This window comes from Morus notabilis, unplaced genomic scaffold (genome assembly GCF_000414095.1).
Source record: "Morus notabilis unplaced genomic scaffold, ASM41409v2 Scaffold2224, whole genome shotgun sequence".
Taxonomy (NCBI): Eukaryota; Viridiplantae; Streptophyta; class Magnoliopsida; order Rosales; family Moraceae; genus Morus; species Morus notabilis.
Genome location: NW_010367012.1, coordinates 89,597 through 109,988, shown reverse-complemented (window position 1 = coordinate 109,988; position 20,392 = coordinate 89,597). Strand labels below are relative to the sequence as shown.

The following is a 20,392-nucleotide window of genomic DNA, read 5'->3' as shown; positions in this document are numbered from 1 at the left end:
AAAATGACAGAAAAAATAATGTTAATATTTCTTATAATATATAACGTTTATAAAATTTTCTTTTGCTCAACAATTATTCAGGTAAGATCATTTATTAGTGTTCACTTATGAACCACCCAACATCTAAATAAAAGGCGGGCACCGAAAAAGAACCAGCCCAGCCTCTTCAAGAAAGTTTTGCTTGGGGTGCTGCCTATTCACTCGGACAATGTTCTGAACACGAAAGTGTGCGATGTTGAATTATCTTAACGCCTTTTCTTCGTTCATTCCTGCGAATGAGCTAGATCTAGACTGCAGGAGAGCACTTCTACTCAGAGCGACCAAGCTCACTTCGCGCTATACCTCTCTGCGGTTGGCACTCGAGGAACCACGGGGCACTCCATACAGAGCAAGTAAGTCTTAGGGGTGAGACGCCCGCACAAGGACCTCAATTCTCATTAGGAGGTCGCTCCAGCTCCTAAGGAATGAGATTAGCTTGATTACGCACCTAATTCACTAAAAGGCATGGTTTTCAGTATGTCTTTAGATAGGCCCTCACTAGTCCGGCTAGCTAGTGAGCAGTTCTTTCCGATGCTCTTTTGAAAGGTTTTGAGATCTCATGTATGATGTGTGTTGTTTATTTTTGTGTTAAAAAAAATAACTCATACCTCATCTCATTTGACAAATGAGATAAGAATTTAGACTATCTCGACTGTAAATGTTATATGACGGATATATAGCATTGCAAAATTGAAATGACAATTCTTATATGTTAATTTATTTTGTAGTGATATTTTTCGTGATTTTTAAAATATTATACGTACTATTTGACGTGATTAGTGAGTTTTAAATTGTAAAATAATTTGAATTATTACATTAATCAATAGCAATTAAGTGGAAATAATGTTATATTTGGAATGGTGTTAAATTTAACACTAAAGTATAACACTCATCAAATTCAAAACCAAAATTAGCACTGCGTCGAAGAATGATTGATGGCTTTTATATTCATGGCCAAATGCTAAAAGATTACTATTAACAAACTAATTTAATACTAGATTAATGATACCTCTTAGTTTAGCTTTCTTCCATGAATGCTTGAAGTCGAAAGAAGTGATCTGCTTTAACATTTCAAAAATGACGCATTAATTTATGATTGGTTCAGCTTAATTTCATATATTATGTTATTCATAATTATGTTCGATTCAAACTAACTTGGTCTTTTTAAACAGTGTTATAAGAAGCCAATAGTGCTCGGCACCACATCCTAATTAAAATTAAAAGTGAATCTATAATATGAGACCCATAGGATTCACATTTTTCTTTTACAGTTTCGCAATTAAAGAATAGCTTGATCCTCACAAAAAAATGAGCCTCATTTAAGAATACTAATACTAAAAGAAAATACTAGACCACTTTTAAAAAAAAAAAAAAAGAAAAAAGAAAAAGAGAGAGAAAGATACCTCACCAAATCTGACGAGAGGTGAGGCCCTCCTCCAAGCTTTTCTTTCCTTTTTTCTTTTTCCTTTTTTTTTTTTTTTTTTTTGGCCCTGTCCAAACTTTTCTCTTTACCAATGCTTGAAGAAGAAGCGATAATTATTTGTGACATTATAAAAATATCATAAATTTATGATTGGTTAAAATCATAGGTGGAAGATATGAATACGCTCTTCGTTTGAGAAAAAGCTAGTAAAGGTTTTAGGAATTTTCGTTGAGCTGGAACAATCTCGATGCCAGCGATGTGCAGATGCATGTTTGCGAACAGAATAGCAGATAGCTCACCAACCGATAAAAAGTCAACAGAAAAATCATAATAATTTCTAGGATTTTCAAATGAATTGACGATTTAAGATGGTGCCTCTATGCAGTGCTTAAATGAGCTTTATTTGGCTAATTTCTGCACTTCTAATATTCTCCACATGTTCTTGTATTTGTGCTGAGACGAGTTTGGACCTTTTCTATTCAGCTATATGCTTACATCCTTTGAATACTTGCATATAATTTTTTTTTTTCCTTTTTACTCTTTTCAGTTTGGGATACTTATATATAAAGTAAATTCCTTCCAGAGGGTAATGATGTATAATATATAGGGGCATTTTCTCCACTCAGTATTTTTATTGGGTCAAGAAACGAAGAAAAAGAAAAACATTGTTATTAAAAACCATACACTCATTATACATCTGAAACCAGAACCCCAAATCACAAAACTATGTAAAGCCTATGCTGTTATGATCAGACTTTTCTCCTTATATCCTTTTTCCTTTTTAGTATTTTCGTTTTCATTATAGTATAGAGTATGCACGGATCACCTCAATTACCGGTGCTCGGCACATTGGACACTTTCCTCTACTCTCAACCAACTCAGTGGCACATTTTGCACACGTGCACATGTGCCCACATCTGCAACCACAAGATACGAACAAATAAGATCACGACCCGTACATCATCGTGTTCGCACGTAAAAAATGTGCATCACAAAGTACACAAGTTGTGTTTAGAGGCGTACCTGTACAGTAAAGAATCAATATTGCTATCACAACATATACAGCAAATCCCTTTTCTTACATGATCCCACTTCGAGTCATCACTCGGCAAGCCAACCTCGCATACCCCTGCAGCAATGGAATATGGACACCCCTAGTAAGTTCTCAGTTCTCACATAATCAAAGAAAAAGGGAAAAATAAAGGACCACATTTGCTAACAAAATATTTAATTTTCCAAAGACAACCGCGGCCCATGATCAAAGAATAATATAGATGAGGCAAATCCAGAGTAAATCTCAAGATGAATTCTTGGGTTGGTTCCTAAACTTCCCAAAAGTTGTGTTATTCTAGCTACCTAAACTTTCAATAAGTAATATACTAATCCCTGACATTTTCCGCTAACTTTTAACAGAAAAGGGGACATGTTGATGACTAATGATACAACTTTTTTAAGAGCATAGAGAGGTATACAACAACAACAACAACAAATATAAGCCTTGATCCCAAATTAATTGGGGTCGGCTATATGAATTTCTCGTTTTCAGTCTGCTCTATTAAACACGAACTAGAGGTATAACTTGAAAAAAAAGGCAGAAAACTGTGTGGGACTAAAAGTAACTTTTTGAAAGTTTAGGGGCATTTTTGTCAAATTTAAAATAAAGGAATTCAAATCCAATTTTTGGAATAGTTTAAGGACGTTGCAAAGAATTAATCCTAAACATTCAACTGCATTAAATGATTTATGCACATACCTTGGCAACCAGACGTTCTGTTTAGGGCAGCTGAGACTTCTTGTCTAATTGAGCGTTGCAATTCAAGTTGCATATCCATGCAGGTTTCCATCATCCTCTGTAAGTTATTCATCCTTTGTTGAAGCCTAGCCATGTCGATCCTCATATCATTGATGATCTCCCACTCCTGCACCACAATAAATGTCGCGACTCAACTTTAAAGCACGAAGTCTGGGATTCTTGTGGATGCATGTCGCATGAAAAATAATTCAGCATCAAGCCAACACATGTATGATATATAATAGCAGGATCAAAATTAACTACCAAGAAATGGACTCATATGTTCCCGAGGACATTTCATTAAATCATCTTGCACTGTGAATACATGTCGAACACGCAGCAATCAATTTCCAGGAAACATCAAAGAGAAGTAATACGTACAATTCCCAATCGTTGATGCATGTCATGCTGTGTCCAATTATCATGGTGTGACTCTTGCTCCCAAATTGGGGGAGAAGGTAATGGCTGAGAAGGTAGAGCAACAGAAGATCTGACAACGTCATCCCCCTGAGTTTCACTCTGATTCGCACTCGCCTGCTCCAGATCTTGCTCTACAGATCCAGGGGAATGTGAACCATGCAGCTCCCAGTCCATGGCAGCATGACCTTGCCTCTCCACATAGGATTGTATTAATTGGTCAAGACTCTCACGGAAGCCACTGTGGAGCAGATTAGAGACTCTTCTTCTGCAATTTAAGAAAAGTTCAACGTATAAAAAAAAAATCATCCACAAGGGTCACAGCAGAAGCCAGATGCAGATGAAGTTGATACCTGCTTAATAGTTCCCTGAGTTCCATGCCATAAACATTATCATCATCGGGAAAATAATATGTATCAACCCGCCCTGCTGGAACAGCTTCATGATCAGATGGCCCTACTAGCCAACTTTGAACAGCCTCTTGGAAACCACCTTCCCCATGCCACTCCTCAGGAGCTTCTTCTAATTGACTGTTTTCCCTGTCCTCATTTCCCATGGACCAACCAACTTCAGTAGTTTGTTGCTGATTTTCAACCGTATTTTCGACAGGGCTTTCTCTCCATTCAGTGAATTCAGCAACATCTGGTTCCCAGTCTCTCTCCTCGTTTTCAGAAGTAGATTCTGGCCTGTTTACATCATCAACAGTGTCTGTGTTGCCTTCAGAATTATGCATAACACCAGATAAACCAGGGAACTCATTTGGCTCCCTACTTGGCTCCGATTGATGATTGGCTATGTCACCAGCTTCTTGTATATCCCTCGTACGTTCCCCAGCGCTAACTTGCAAGGTATTTCGGGCCCATTCGTTAGCAGTATTATCCTGTGAGTTTGAGTCCGTGTTTTCCTGCAAGTCTGTGTCAAAGTTTTGTTCGCCTCTATCTCTTCTTTCGACAAATTCAACACTGGTTGACCGTTGCCAGTCTCTTACAACATTATCTGGGACTTGTTCCCGCCATCCTTCTACTACATGAACATTAGATTCTCGTGAATCTATGTCTTCAACAGCATTGTCACCTGACTCAACCCTAGCATCAGATATCCTGTGGCTGTCATGTTCTTGGTCATCACTTCCTTCAGAACTAAGTTCTGACTGTTCACAAAAATCATTTATGACCTCATATGAGTTGTTTCCTTGTGCTTGTTCATCTCCATTTGAATTATTGTCATCTTTGCATGTATCAGAGAGGCTGCTGCTTGCTTGACCACAAACAGAATTACATCTGGAGAAAAATCCTTCCCTACATTAAAGAAATGCTTCCAACATGTTAGTCAAAAAGGCATTGAATCAAAGAAAATGATGAGACTACCCATAAATATAAATGAAAATTTATTATAATGCCTAAACAAATAGAACGCTGCAAGTTGCAAAAGACCAAAATGCAGAAAGTTAGTTGGGAAAATTGGTTACGATGTAAAGATGAAAACAATATAGCATACAGGTGATGATGGGCTCCAGAAAAAGGTTCTAGCCATCTTGAAGTACCCAATAATCATATCATAAACTTATAATCCTTCAAAAGATTGTCAGGATAAACAAAGTTTCCTTGTCAAGAATAACTCCTAAAGCTTCTCCTTGTTTGATAAATCTGTGGCATAGTGAAAAGTCCCTAAAACACTGCGACAGAGTCTGATGTCATAAAAGAGAACCAAGAGAGTTCTTAAGAAACATGCCTTCCCGCAACAAATTTAATTGCCCAAAAAAAGAGAGAGATTTGGGAGGATCATTAACTGAAGTCAAAATGTGCACTCTTTTTTTCTTTGCCAGAAAACATTTATCAAAATGTGCTCTCTAGTCATACCAGGATCACCCAATCAAAAGTCAGCATGAGAAGGAAAGTTGGCCCGGTGTAAGACACCAGCTCCACGAGTTTGCTTTCTAAAAATATTACACGTTGATCTTATCACCAGGACCTTTTTTATGTTAATTTCTTCTCATAGTCAACCTCATTGATTGCAAAACATCACAAACATTGCTACAGGAAAAAGAATGTTGGCAAGTAAATCCAGAAGAAATGAAGGGCCTTGTATTCTATTGAACATTTCTAATACCATTTATCTTATGCCTTAAAAAATTATTAAAAAAATAACATAAATTGAAACTTAAGCCATGGAATTCCAAGGCAACAATGATGCATAAATAAGCTAGGTAAAAATTGGAAGAAACCTCGAAGGATAATATAAATGTTGTCAAACATGAATTACCAATAGATAGCAAAAATATTTTTGATATGGGAAAAACAAAAAGAATACCTCAGACCAGAGACTGTACTTCTTTGCCTCAATAAACCCAATTCACTTTCAGCCACAGAAGATGGTTTCTTATTTTCAACTGATCTTCCATGTCGCAGGAACCAACCTCTAAGTAATGACTGGAAAAAAGAAAAGCGTAGCTCTTTAATGATTAATAATGTTGAAAAGGGCTTTTCCAGGATTCAAAGCAAACATCAAAGTTGTAGATTTCCACAAAACACAGCACACACAAACTATGCACAAGAATAACATTACAGATTGTAATACTATTAAAGGGTAGCAATATGCACCCACAGGTCATATCCGAGTGGACCCATTTATTCAACAAGTTGTGTTTGGGTTAGCAGTATGCCAGTTTAAGAATATGTCATTTAGATTGGTATAACACAACGAATATAATGGATCTAATAGATAGTTTCTTTCATTCTTCCTTTTCCTGGAAGATTTGTTTATAGTTTTTCTATTAAATGAAACCAACTTGTTAATCTTGCACTTTTATTTTACACCTAATTCATTTGAAATGTTAAAAAAAAAAAAAAAATTCTTCCTTTTCCTGGAAGATTTGTTTATAGTTTTTCTATTAAATGAAACCAACTTGTTAATCTTGCCCTTTTTTTTTACCCCTAATTCATTTGAAATGTTAAAAAAAAAAAATGAATCTGTAGTCGACAAGCATGTACTCAGAGAATCTTTAGAGGTCAATTTTGTGTTGTGCCACACAGAAAAATGTTGTGTTTGACTTGTGTAATCATGATGTGTCAACAAGTGTCACCTTAAGCATCGTTATTTCTTATATCAGGTAAAATACGCGTCTCTGCGGACTTATTGAGGCTACAAAAACTGCTTTAAATCCTTGAATGTCCACTCCCTAATGTGTACCAATGCTATACACAAACACTAGCTCACAAAAAGCTTACAAATACGACAGTAAGATACAGAAAACACAATTCATGAGGCCAAAAACTCACTTAAGATTTTACTTGAAGTCTTGAAGATAGATAAATAGAAATAATACAAGAGACGATGATGAACTAGTAGTCCAAACATAACAAAAGTTTTAGCAAGAGACCTGAATGCGGTTGCGATGAGGGAAATTCGTTACGGCTCTGTACTCCATCAATCCTTGAAGTTCCAGTTTTCTTTCCATTTCGGCCCTCTTTACCATATCAAGCAGAGCCTGCCTACCACACAATCTACGGATTCCCCTCCGGAGAAGTTGATTCTGACCTTCATTCTGGTTAAGTGGTCCATCCCGAACTTGTTCAACTTGACTACCAAATTCGGCAGGTTGATTTTCTCTACCGCCACCACAGGTACCTCTCCGCTGACTGTTTATTTGTACCCACTCCCTCATAACTCTTGCCCTCTCCTGTTCAGTTTCACCATGCCACTCTGCTCTTGAACTGTTGTTGTTATGAGAAATATTAGATGTACACTCCCCTCCACCACTAGCCATCCATTCTCGGAAAATTTGTCTCACCCTGCCCCTCTCAACCTCACCAAAATCAGAAGAATTCTCACTGTTATAAGTACTGAAAACATCAGGATCATTCTGTGATCCAGTTTGACCTTCAGACCACACGCTGCAGTCATGCTCACCCACACTTGCATCCTCCGAATCACCACTACGTTCGCTCGCACGGCTTCCGAAAGTGTCTGACCTTGAGAAGTCGGCAATAGAACCGTCATCCCTTGGTTGGAACAACCTCTCCCTCTCCCTCACTCTCCCGTGCCCACGACTCACCACATGTTCATCCTCCAGCTCTCTCCACATTTGGAGAATCGAGGATGCCCGGGTGCTTACCCTCGTCCCTTCCTCACTTATTTGCTGAGGAGGTTGAGCTTGAGAGTCCCTAAGGAAGGACGATTCCAGCACAGAAACATTGTGTAGACCAGCAATAGCCATCTTCTAAACGCACCTCAAAAGCAGCAACAAAATTCAGCTTTTCAATTCAACCCATACGTATAAAATGCATAAAAAGGCGCATTTATCCACGGAAAAAAACAAATAAAAACGACTAGATGATTCATTTAAAAATCAGATCATCATATGCAGTCCACTTTAGCCTCGCTCATAGTCATCATCTCTCTCATCAATCAGGGTAGAACCAGGTATAGAAATGCAACCATCGATTCTATCCACCATTAAATCATCGATCCCTTTAAATCTTCATCACAAATGTGATGAACTCACCAACTTTTCTGCGTTAGAAAAGAAAAAGAAAACAAAACAGGAGACAAAAAGGGTCATTATCTTCATTTTTTTTCCATCTCTAACCGACAAAATAAGTTGAAAAGCCAAAAGGAAATAAATCAAACTTTCTAATTTTAGTACCTGAGATTTAAAAAAAGAATAAATTAAATTAAAAATATGAGAGATTTTGAGAGACGAGCTTGCTTAATATCAAAACTCCAAGACCACCGGAATCACAAATCACTAAAATTGATTCCTCAGTTCTCCGTTCCAATTCCAATAAAACACATCAAAATAAGAGAAATTGAAACAAGAACAACAATTTCTCTCTCATACGGAATCGAAATAACAGAAACCTCCACCAAATTGAGCCAAGCGCGTGATTTTGAAATGGTCAACAATGAATTTTCCACATCCAACATCCGAAACAGGATGCTGATACATATATTCTCCGCCATTTTCCAAAATTTTCCAGGAAACCAAACACGCAGAAAAAAAATTCGGAGAATCACCGAATCGGCATTGCAAATCACACAACAACAAAAAAACGAGAGAAAATACAAAATCTATAGAGAGAAAAACACAAAACCGAGAAAACAAAGGCATTATTTAAATGCGCGATTTGAAGAATTTAAGGAAGAGAAAACTTACCAGAGAGATCTTGAAGTAAAGGAAAAGAAACCCTAAGCTGTATGGAAAGTAACAGAAGGAGAGAGAAACGGTTGAGAGTTTTTTAGAGAGAGAAAAAATGGAAGTTTTTCAGAGAGAAAGACGAAGAAGAGTGAGAGGGAAGAGCAGAAATTTACGAGTAATAAATGAAATGAAATGAAATAAATTAAAATGATCAAGACGTCACCGTTTCCTCATCAATATATTGCCGTAACAATAACGTCTTGAGAGAAAGAAGAAAAAAAAAAAAAAAAAAAAAAAAAAAAGGGGGGTTTGGGAAAAACACCAAATAAATTAAAATGATCAAGACGTCACCGTTTCCTCATCAATATATTGCCGTAACAATAAAAAAAAAAAAAAAAAAAAAAAAAAAAAAAAAAAAAAAAAAAAGGGGGATTTGGGTAAAGTCACCTGGATTTGCCACGTGGCATCTGTCTTTTTCTCCTTTGGCGAGTTACGAACGAAACCTACCCCAAATCTTGAATTTAACGGCACGTGGGTGACACGTTGATGACCCAAACGGCGCCGTATTATGGCGGAATCGGCGCCGTTTTGCTTTTTGGTTGGGACTTTGGGAGTTTCTGTGTGTACTGTTCGTGACTGTGCATTGAATCGCGGTGAAGTCGCACGTGTTGTCCTCGTGACCATGGGTCATTATTTCCAAATTTCCAAACCACACGTGTGCATTCTCTTTTTAATTTTTATAACTTTTTTGTTGTTTGAAAATCTTTTGAATTTTTAGAGGGATTTTTTTTTTTTTTAGAATTTGAATTTTAGAGATGGTTCTCCAGAAATTTAATTTTCAGAGACTACTTTTTTAACTCTTGATTTTTTTAGCGCTTTGAATCGATCAAATTTACAATTATTTAATTCTGATAATTCATAAAATTATTAAGTGATTTGACGTTTAGAAATATGTACTATTGATAACGATATCTTACCACAAAAGTCCATGTTATGCAATAGTTAGAAAATTTTCTTTTTAAATGAATAATGCTGATAAGATTATGAGCTTTTGTGGTGAAAATTGTTTTGGTGGTGCGTGTTTAGAAATGGTACTAGTAGTACAACTTATAGAGATATTGGACCACAAAAATTCTTTTTATGCGGTGTTTAGATGAATTTTCCTTTCTAATGAATAGTGTTTAGAAGAGTGGTAAAATTTGTGGTGGAAATTTTGTTTTGGCATTGCACATGTTAAAATCATAAATTTAAATAGAAAATTTTAATATAAAACTCATACATAAGAATGCTTTGATCTTAAAAAAGAGGTATAAAGTTTAAAACTCTTTTTTCCTGCTAAAATCAGTTGTGACCCTATAAGGGGAGAAAAGGAAATAAAGGAAAACTATTATTTTTATATTTTACAATAAACGGAAAGCTTTTTTTTATTGAAAGAAAGGCAAACTTAAACTAATGAAGGCAACATAAATTAATTTCATTAAAGTTCTTATACGAATGAAACTTAAGAAATCAAGGTAAAGTTTATGCAAACGGACGAATTACAATTTACTTTATTCGAATTACAATTTAAGTTTTTGTTACAGCGTCTTCTCTCACAAAATTTAAATTCAACATTTTGTACTATAATATTTTCTCTCACGTAAATTAATTTTTCAACTTAAGTTCTCAACTCAAATTAACGAAACAAACGACACCGCTTCTTATAATGGAGATAGGTTACAAAATTATGCTAGACTATACTTTGCAACCATTATATAGAATATTATTATATTTTAAAGAAAGTTGTAAAACATGTCACATACTTGAGGTGCGTGATAAATTTTGTATAAAATTAGTAAATATAAAGTCTCTATTAAGCATACAAACAAGCTTTTACATAACTTTCTTGTAGTAAAGCTTGATCCCTGCTACGATAAAAATAAAAAATAAAAATGCATTCATGGGGTTTTTCCCTAGCCTTACAACCTAGGCCAACAAGAGATTGCTTACTTGACTCGCTCTGCGCAAGGGTCCAGACACAAGGATTAACCACAAAATTTAAAGAGAAAATCAGAACTCTTAATTCATTTCTCTTTTCATTTTTATGCACTTCTTAAATAATTTTGTTTAAGGCTAAACTTTTTTGCTTTAATCAATTTTTTGTGCGTTTGTAGTCGAACCAAATTACCAGCTTTCATCCATTTGAGACCGAAATTCATTGGCACTAGTGCGGAAACGAACTAAAAACTTGACCATAAAAGGATGACTGGATTTGGTTTTCTCGATCAGTTTTGAAACTCGAAGTGCAACATAAATGGTTGATTTTGTTTTTCCTCTCTCAAGTATTTCACAAGTTTATAACAATTCATTGATTAGAATCATGAGATTATAACCATTTTTTATTTACATGTATTTTTTATGAGAGAAAATACTGTAGCGAATCATGAACCATGATTCGAATCGGGGTACAAATCTCCCAACCAAACAACCCGACAACTAAACGAAATGGCTTGTTTGGTTCATCGCTTAAAGCAGTGATTTTGATTTGAATTCAAATTTTGATGAGAGAACCATTTGTGAGAATTTTTTTTATTCAATTTTTTTGTTAGAGAAAAATATTATAGCATAATCTAAATTATTAGTTCAAACGCGTGAAATAAATGGTCTCTTAGAGACTAAGGAGAGAGTTTGTGATTTGTTAGGTTTAATTCAAATTTAGTATGTAAAACCTGATCATTAAAAAAACGCTCAGTTCAACTTTCTTGTCAATTGCCTTGGTACTGCAATCGATTAATTCATTTGAACCGGTTTTCTGTACAACCCTCTAATTCTGTCCTTCTTAAGTTAATATGTGTGTGTGTGTGTATATATATAATAAGAAGATGATGTTATAACTTCCATATATAATATTTAATAAATTACATAAAATTTTAATTTCTCAAGGGCCATAAGTTTCAGTTAATTAGTAATTGATCTATAGGTGTCGTTAACCTTTTTTTTAAGGGACAAAGCATTGACTTGTATTTGAAGGAAAAATGTTAGAATAAATAATATGTGATTTGTTACTCGTATGCATCTAATGATATGGGGGGTTTTTTTTTTTTCATTTTCACCTGATATCCCGTTACGCAAAAATGTTAAAAATAAATAAAACTCACTATAAAACAACTAACATTCCTGCAAACGAACTGGCAGTGATTTGACTTAAAAGAAAAACAACTAACCAATAAATGGAGTTTATGCGGGTAAAATAATTAATGGAAAATTATAATTGGGATTTGAAACTTTGATCCATATTGATTTGAAAGTTTGGCGTGGATCACATTTTTGTGTCTTATATAATATAACTTTAACAAGTTGGCATTTCACTACTAATATGGATGAAAAATACGGAGGAAACTCACCTTTTTGTGCAAAATTTTGCTTTTATGATCTATGAATAGATTGGAATCTTAAACATGAAGTGAGTTGTATAATAAAAAGTTATTACAAATATAATTAGTCAATTAATGTATGTTGCCAAAAGTGATTTCTGGCTTGTTATCATTGTATTATTTGCATATTATAACAAAAAGTTGCCCATTGTAATAATTAGCCCTTGAATAGACTTCTTTCTAATCCCAATCCCAACTTTCTTATAATTACTTTCTATAATACATAGATTATGGGCTGTCTCCTAAACCCTAATTCAAACCAGACAACATGGTTTTCTCCTAAAAGCTTCAACTCCTTTTCAACCACCACCAACTGTCTTAATTTCCTTGATATCCTCCATTGTCTTTTTTCACTGATTTCTCTGCACTTATAATTAAGCAAATGTGCTGCCTAGCTAGATCTCATCGAATAAGTAAGGACCTCTTATAGTCAGACAAAATTACTATATTATCCTTTTGCTCACCTAAACCACGTTGTTATTTATGTCGACCAAGTGAATATATAGTTATAGTCGTACAAAAACAAGACTGGCTTCTTTAATCTTTTGTACCAAAAGTTGCTTATTTTTTATGACCATCTTTTCCCCTCTCGAAATTGCATCTTACGAAAATAGATATACGCCAGAGTAAGTCACTTTTAAAGACGGTTCTTAACGTTATAAAAATAAAATAATAAATAACGATGTTTTCAAAACCGGTCATTAGTAGGGCTGTTTATAAACTCGTAAAATTCGCAGGTTCAACTCATTCTATTCTAATTTAACTTGAAAAATATAATTTTTAGTAGAAAAAAAGAAAAAAATAGGCTAAGACTTAAGATGAATTAAAATTAATAGGCCAATAGTTTACATAAGTTAATAAATAGGCCAAATTACTATTTTCATCCATAATTTGTCTGATTATGAACCATAACTTGACAAGTTATTCACGATTTTTGTCCATAACTTGTCTGGTTATGAACCATAACCTGACAAGTTTTTTCATAACTTATCTGGTTATGAACCATAACTTGATAAGTTATGGCCTATTAATTTCTATAACTTAAAATTGGCTTATATACTTTCTTAAGCTTTTCATATTGACTTATTTTCTATTATTTTTATTTTTAGTATTAAATTTTTTTTTTGGCCCATTCAATGTCTGACTTGAAATTTTAGGACGGAGTGTGGGTTGTACCTATAATTGTCCGCACACCCCAACCCAACCTGCGTTCTAACTTACTTCCTCTAATATCTAACGCTGGGCATGCAACTCATTTCTACTCTTTAGTTTCTTCATGTTTGAATTAAGCTTCTATGTTTGCTTTATGTTAAGACTAATTTATGAGTGTAGACTAATTTATGTTTGTTTTATATGTTTGCTGTTTGATGAACTATTTTGTTTCATGTTTGATGTTGTGCAACCCGTACTCTTTAGGGCGGGACAAGAAAAAATCCTACCATGCACCAACCCAACTTATGAACAGCCCTAGTCATTAGGATGTGTTCGACAATTCGGATAGGGATTGAGAGAGGGATAAATAGTCTGAATCTCATGTTTGGTGGTAAAATTGAACCTGACAAATTATCTGTTGACCAGAAAATAATCCTATCGAATTTAATCTAATTCGATGTGTCAAACATGTTTAAACCTATACATTATAAAGGATACTAAAAAAAAAGTCCCTAAAAAGTGGATTTTTCCGCCCATTCTTTTATTTCTCTCTCACAAACTCAAATATGTATTTATATCTATTTATGGGGATTATGTCCTCGCCTTGCAAATGAAAAAAGAAAAGAGAAGCGTTCCAACCTTTAAATCACGTTAGAAGCATGAAAGCCATAAAGTGTGCATCTAAAATTCTACTCTTTATAAGTGCATAGTACCGAAGGTATTATTTTAACACTCAATAGAAATTCCATATGTATAATATAGCTAGAAATATATATACGTAAATATATATATATATATATATATATAAGGACATGGATATGTAAAAGTGTCAACTACATGCAGAGGCAGTTCCCTAGTAATGTTTATTATATAAGCACATAAGAAACCACTTATTTTAAATCCCCCTAATTATTGAAGATTTTGTCTAAAAAATATCAATTTTGGATCGTTGACTGAGATTGGTTGCCAACAACGTCGGTGACAATAATCCTTATAATAATATTCCAACCATATATTAATTTGATACAAACCACAAACAGGTAGTTCTATTGCTGATCTAATAAATCCATTTAAAGGTCTCATGAAAACCACTAAGTGCCCACTGCCCTCAAAATGGCCATTGGGCCCCTATATTGTTGGAGGTTGAAGATCACATGCATGCTGTTGAATTGGCCTTTGCCGTCATTTCAAGTAACCAATTTAAGAAGAAGTGGTATAGTGAAGAAAATGAAGTAGATATTTGAAAAAAAAAAAAAAAAAATTCCACTTTGTAAAGTTTGAAAAGAAATGCTATAAAGTACTGTAAAATCTTGGTAAAGCTTATGCTTTCGTCTGGTATAAGGATTAAAATTAGGATGATTCTAATCATGATTTTGGAACCATAATTGATTTATGATTTTGGAATCAGAATTATGATTCATGATTTTAGGTCTAAATCATGATTCATAATAAGAGGTTTGAATCACCTTGAATCAAGAGGGGAGTCGTTTTAAAATCATGATTTGAGTTAGTTTAACGTCACGTTTGGTTTATGTATTCAGAATCATTCTTGCTTTACGTGTATTTTTTGTGAGCGAAAACACTGTAAAGAACCATGAATCATGATTCAGAATCAGGGACGAATACAAGAAACAAACGTCCCCTAAAACATCACATCAGATTCTGAATCATGATTCAGAATCATTCTAGTCCATGATTCTGAATCATGATTCATGGTTCTGTACAATGTTTTCTCTCACAAAAAATACACGTAAAACGAGAATGATTCTAAATCATGATTCTGAATACATAAACCAAACGTAATACTGATTCTGAATCATTATTCAAAATTACTGTAAACAAATACTAATTCTGAACCAGAATTTAAAATCATGATTCTGGATCCATTTACCAAACGCAGTGAAAAACACTCATACATCACACACGTACCGTTTCCTGATTGTTGATCGTGTGGATTTATAATAAAATCTCACATTGGTCGACGATTGAAAATGAACTTATGCTTTGCTCGTACAAGTGTCCTTAGCGCTCCTCATATTCAACTGTAGTTAGGTCGAGGTACGAACTTTAGACTTTATGCCAAAAGAAAAACCCAACACAGCCCTGCTACCTTTTCTTCTTTTTTATTTTTTATTTTTCTTTAGCTACTTCTTATTTTCCTCCCTTAAAATGCAGAGTTACAAACATTTTCGCAGCATGGGGTCCTAGTAGTACGCTTAAAGGACCATGTTCCTCTCTGCCAAATAGCCATTTCTCACTTTTAAAATAACCCTTTTAAATTTCTTTTCAAACCTCGATCAATAATTTAAAAAGTTCTAGATAACTTTTTTTTTTTCCAAGTAGCAAATTGGTCCTAGCTAGTAGTACTATTAAAGCAACGCTATTTAGATAGATCATTGATTACTACATATAGTTTTTTTTTTTTTTTTTTTTTTAAATCCTATGGTAGATATTGGTAAATTACATAAATGTATCATTTGAATTTTAAAAGTATGCTCCAACTTCACCCCCCACAAATTTTGATGCAAGAAACAAGCGTGAAAAGTAAAAAATGCCTTTAAATAGAATCTGAAATTCATTTAAAAACATGCATGGTTTCCTTCAAAAACATTGTGAACAACAAATTTGTTTTTCTGAAAAACTTATATTTCGTTCATGGGTTTTGATGTTCTTTAAATATTTTTAATAACTCTTTAATGTATTTTTCCTTCTAGATCCTGCCAAAAAAAAAAAAAAAAAAAAAAAAACATGAGATGCAATTAGCATATTTCTCATATCTTAAGGATGCTGCTTTTATAGTTTAAAAAAAACAGAAAAATAAATTTTAAAAAAATTAGAACTATAAAGTATACTTATGCAATTCTCCCTGTAAATATCACTAACATTTTTATTTTTTAATTTCGGCTAGTCAATATTGATGCAAGAGTGACATAGTGAGAAACCACTCATTTACTTCCACACTCTTTTACATATTATATACTTAGGTCTCGTTCATTTCACCGATTCGAGTTTTACTATAGTAAAAGCCTCTAAAAAACAGTCACATCTAACTTTTTTTGCTACAGTATAAAGCTCTCAGAAACAGTCACATATAATTTTTTTTTTTACTATAGTAAAAAATTTTCACATAAAGTCACATCTCAATTCGAATTAAAAACTCAAATCAGCGAACTAAACAGACCCTAACTACCACATTTGTAAGGGATGATTTTGTTTTTCTATTTTCTTATATTTTTCTTAATAGTTTTGAAGTACAGTGACTCCAAGCAGCAAATATTGATATATATATTTGTGCTAAATTTGTTTAAGCTCATATATATATATATATATATATATATAGGATTTCTATATATATAGGATTTCTCATTTCCAAGCCCAAAAAAAATGGAAAAAAAATAATTCATACGGGACAAAAGAGAATGAAAAAGAAGAAATAGGACTAGCAAAGGAAAGTCTACATCAGGGATTGGGCCATTGATATGAAAATTGTAAAGAGCATTGAGAAAGATATATAGAAGAGGTGGGAGGAGGAACCTAAAAGCGGCAATACATAGACAAAGGTGGAGACAGTCAGGTAAAGTGTTAAATGTGTTTGTGCTTAACATTCTCTCATTTCAAGTATTGTCAATTGACAAGGGCATACACCAATAGAGCAACCATACAAATTATGAAAAAAAAAAAAACAAAAAATGATACACATTTGTTTGATTATGGATATATTAGTTAAAAAGTTATGAATTTTGTAAAACTGGATATTAGTATTTTGGTAACATGCATAGTTTAGCAAGAATTCCATACCCGAGTTCATTACATAGTACAAAAACTTCGAATCACGCCGTCCCAAGTTCAAAAAACAAAGAAAGAAATCATTGTGCGTGTTTGAAACCGTTTTTTGAAAATAGTTTTCACGTGTTTCGAGAAGTAACAAATGAAAATAAAAATAAAACGCGTTTATTTAGCAGATATTTTGAAAATGAAAATAAAAAACGAAAATAATGAGAATGATTTTTGTGAAAGAATTAGAAAAGAGTTGAAAATTGTTTTCACTTTTTTGTTTTTATTTTTTAGTATTTATCAATAATATTATAAAATATTAATTAATAAATATAATTTTATTTTTTTATTATACTCAAAATAATCTTTTAAAAAATTAACTAAACGTAATTTCAGAATTGGTCTTAAAATAATTCTCAAAATAATTTTATTTTTACTTTTTATTGAAAATAAAATTATTTTAAAACTAATTCTAAACGCACTCATTTTAATGTTTTCTCACAAATTTTAAGTTTGATGAGGTCTTATGAAACTACTTTTTTATCACGTGTTATTTTCCATGCAGGTATTGCCCCCTCAGACAAACTCCTGATCTCTCGTGAAAGTTCTTTCTTTTTTAGAGCAAAAAAAAAAAAAAAAAAAGAACACGATGAGAAACTTTCGGTCCATGTGGGCGTTGCGCAAGAAAAGAGCACAAGAGTGTGTCACCAAATATCTGCAGGTCTTGTTGTTGTTAAGGGCCCAAAAAGCGATGTTTTGCTTTGCTTTGCTTTGCATATGTCAAAATATCTACCTGTTTTATTTTATTTTATTTTATTTTTTAAAATAAGGCTGTGGAGGGTTTTGATGGAGCCCATTTAAGAGTCATATTTAGATTATATTTTTATTATTAAATAAATCGTAACCATGTCAAAGATTAATTAAAAAAACATAATAACACGACACGACACGAACTTAACACAATAATAGTGAATTGTCAGCCCCTCATAGGGGTCCAAACTCCATAACTTGCTTTGTTCCTTTCTATCCGTATTGCTAGAAATAGAAATATCTTTGCCTCTCCTTTATGAGGCCAAGCTTAGTGCATGCATGATCTCATAATCATACGTGTTAATTATAGAGTTCTCTCAAAAAACTTGAGCTATTTCCAAAAAAAATAAATAAATTGAGCTTAAAAGAAGTAAGTTCGTAATTGGTTTTATTTTCTAATACTTTCTTATATATTTGGGCTTTTATATACTTCAAATTTCAAAACCCAACATATGACAAAGTGCATTTGCATGTTGGAGCTCTCTGCCTCATATTAATTTTAATAATGTACAAAAAAATGGTTCAAAATTATTCTAAAAAAAAAGTTCAAAACATGTTTTATTTTTCCAGTACTTCCCCTTGGACATGCCAAAATGCTTTAACATAAAACTCACTAATATCACCCTAGTTCATCAATTCTTCCAAAATTTAAGTTAATCTAATGTGAATCAATAGTAATCCTTTTTTTTTTCTTTCTTAATGTATGTTTCCTTATTTTCTCTTTTAGAAATAAATTTTGTAACTAAACCTTTTTTTAAATGTAGTAAGTAAGCTTCTCAATCACATGTATGGTGTCAAAACATGAAACATGACATATATATATATATATATATAAGAATGGTCTCCAATCTAGTATCGAATTTGAGCGTCACATGTATATTTTTTTAAAAAATATATATTTTTTTTCTTCAACACATGTATATTTTTTCTTGAAATATATATAACATGGAGAGAAACTTATAATTTATTTAAACACTTAAATACATATTTTTAAAGAAAATATATATTAACAAAAATATTTTTAAAAAAATATATATATATATATGTACTCGGAGACTTTACTTTTATATATATATATATATATATGTGGTTCTTTGTACTGAATTCAATTTTGTAAAGTTGATGGATGGCAATTTGCATATTGTCGAGTAAGGAGTGGATGATATGGAATGGAATTTGGTGGAGTACTCTCTCTCTCTCTCTCTCTCTCTCTCTCTCTCTCTAGTCATATCAAGTTGACATCTACTTCTAATGGAACCTCTAGAACTCTTTTTAAGTGTTTTGTTTAGTACTAGTACCGTTGCCTTTTACATGTTACTGAATCATATTTTGATGAAGCCATTAATGTTACATTTCAAAAAAGAATATATTAAGGTTACTACTACTATAAAAATATTAAAACTAAATATCATTATTAAGGTTACTAATATGAATATAATGAAAACTACGCCACATTTCAAATGATGCCATAGTGGCTATAACTGTTATTCACCCATGACTAAAGAGGGACACGACAATATTCAAAAGGAAAAAAAGGATTGAAGATAATTCAACATATTTGAAGGTCCCGTTAATTTTACCGATTAAAATTTTTAATTTTAAGTTTTTACAGTTAAAAGCTTTAAAAAAATATCACATCTAATTTTTTCTGTTACCGTTAAAAATTCTCAAAAAATGTCACATCTCAACTCGAATTGAAAACTCAAATTCGCGAAGCGAACGAGACCTTAGATTGTTGTTATGTTCACCACATTTATGCCCCGTTTATTTTACCGATTTAAGTTTAAAATTTGAGTTTTATTATAATAAAAAATTATCAGAAACAGTCACATCTAACTTTTTTATTACAGTAAAAAACTCACATAAAGTCACATCTAAATTTAAATTAAAAACTCGAATTAGCGAACTAAACTGATTCTTAATATTTTCAACAAAATCACCGTATAATTAAAGCGCTAAAAGAGTTTTTTATACTTATTTTTATCTTCGTTCGAAGCTTGAATATTTTATGATGCAGCTTTAACAAATTTTGGCTTGTATTATTGAACAGTCTATTTCAAAAACAACTTTTTCTTTCACCAATTAATCTTGTGGCTGATTATTACAATGAAAATTAGCCACAGAATGTCGACCGATTTACGGAGGAGAGCAAAAAGGTGACAATGTTTCGTGAATAAGATAATTCATATGAAGGTGATTGATTATTCCAAGATTTAACTAAAAAATCTCGAGCATATCCCATAATCAAATTTAATAAATTCAAGATTTATTACACCGTGATTAAATTTTATAGATTGGTCCAGTTCATTTCACCAATTCAAGTTTTATTATAGTAAAAAACTCTCAGAAACAGTCACATCTAACTTTTTTATTACAATAAAAATTCTCACATAAAGTCACATTTTAACTCAAATTAAAAATGGAAAAAGAGGAAA

At 32.8% G+C, this 20,392-nt stretch overlaps 1 protein-coding gene across 1 annotated transcript; it reads right to left on the bottom strand.

Moving 5' to 3' along the window:
- Positions 1 to 1,838: 1,838 nt before the first annotated feature.
- LOC21395008 lies at positions 1,839 to 8,931 on the bottom strand. The gene is made up of 8 exons (XM_010111624.2): positions 8,827 to 8,931; positions 7,051 to 8,183; positions 5,982 to 6,100; positions 4,025 to 4,969; positions 3,636 to 3,939; positions 3,216 to 3,381; positions 2,486 to 2,591; positions 1,839 to 2,379 (listed from the first exon to the last, which is right to left on the bottom strand). Exons 2-8 carry the CDS (start codon positions 7,885 to 7,887, stop codon positions 2,262 to 2,264), a joined length of 2,595 nt encoding a protein of 864 aa, XP_010109926.1. The 5' UTR covers positions 7,888 to 8,183; positions 8,827 to 8,931; the 3' UTR covers positions 1,839 to 2,261.
- Between the last annotated feature and the right edge of the window lie 11,461 nt (positions 8,932 to 20,392).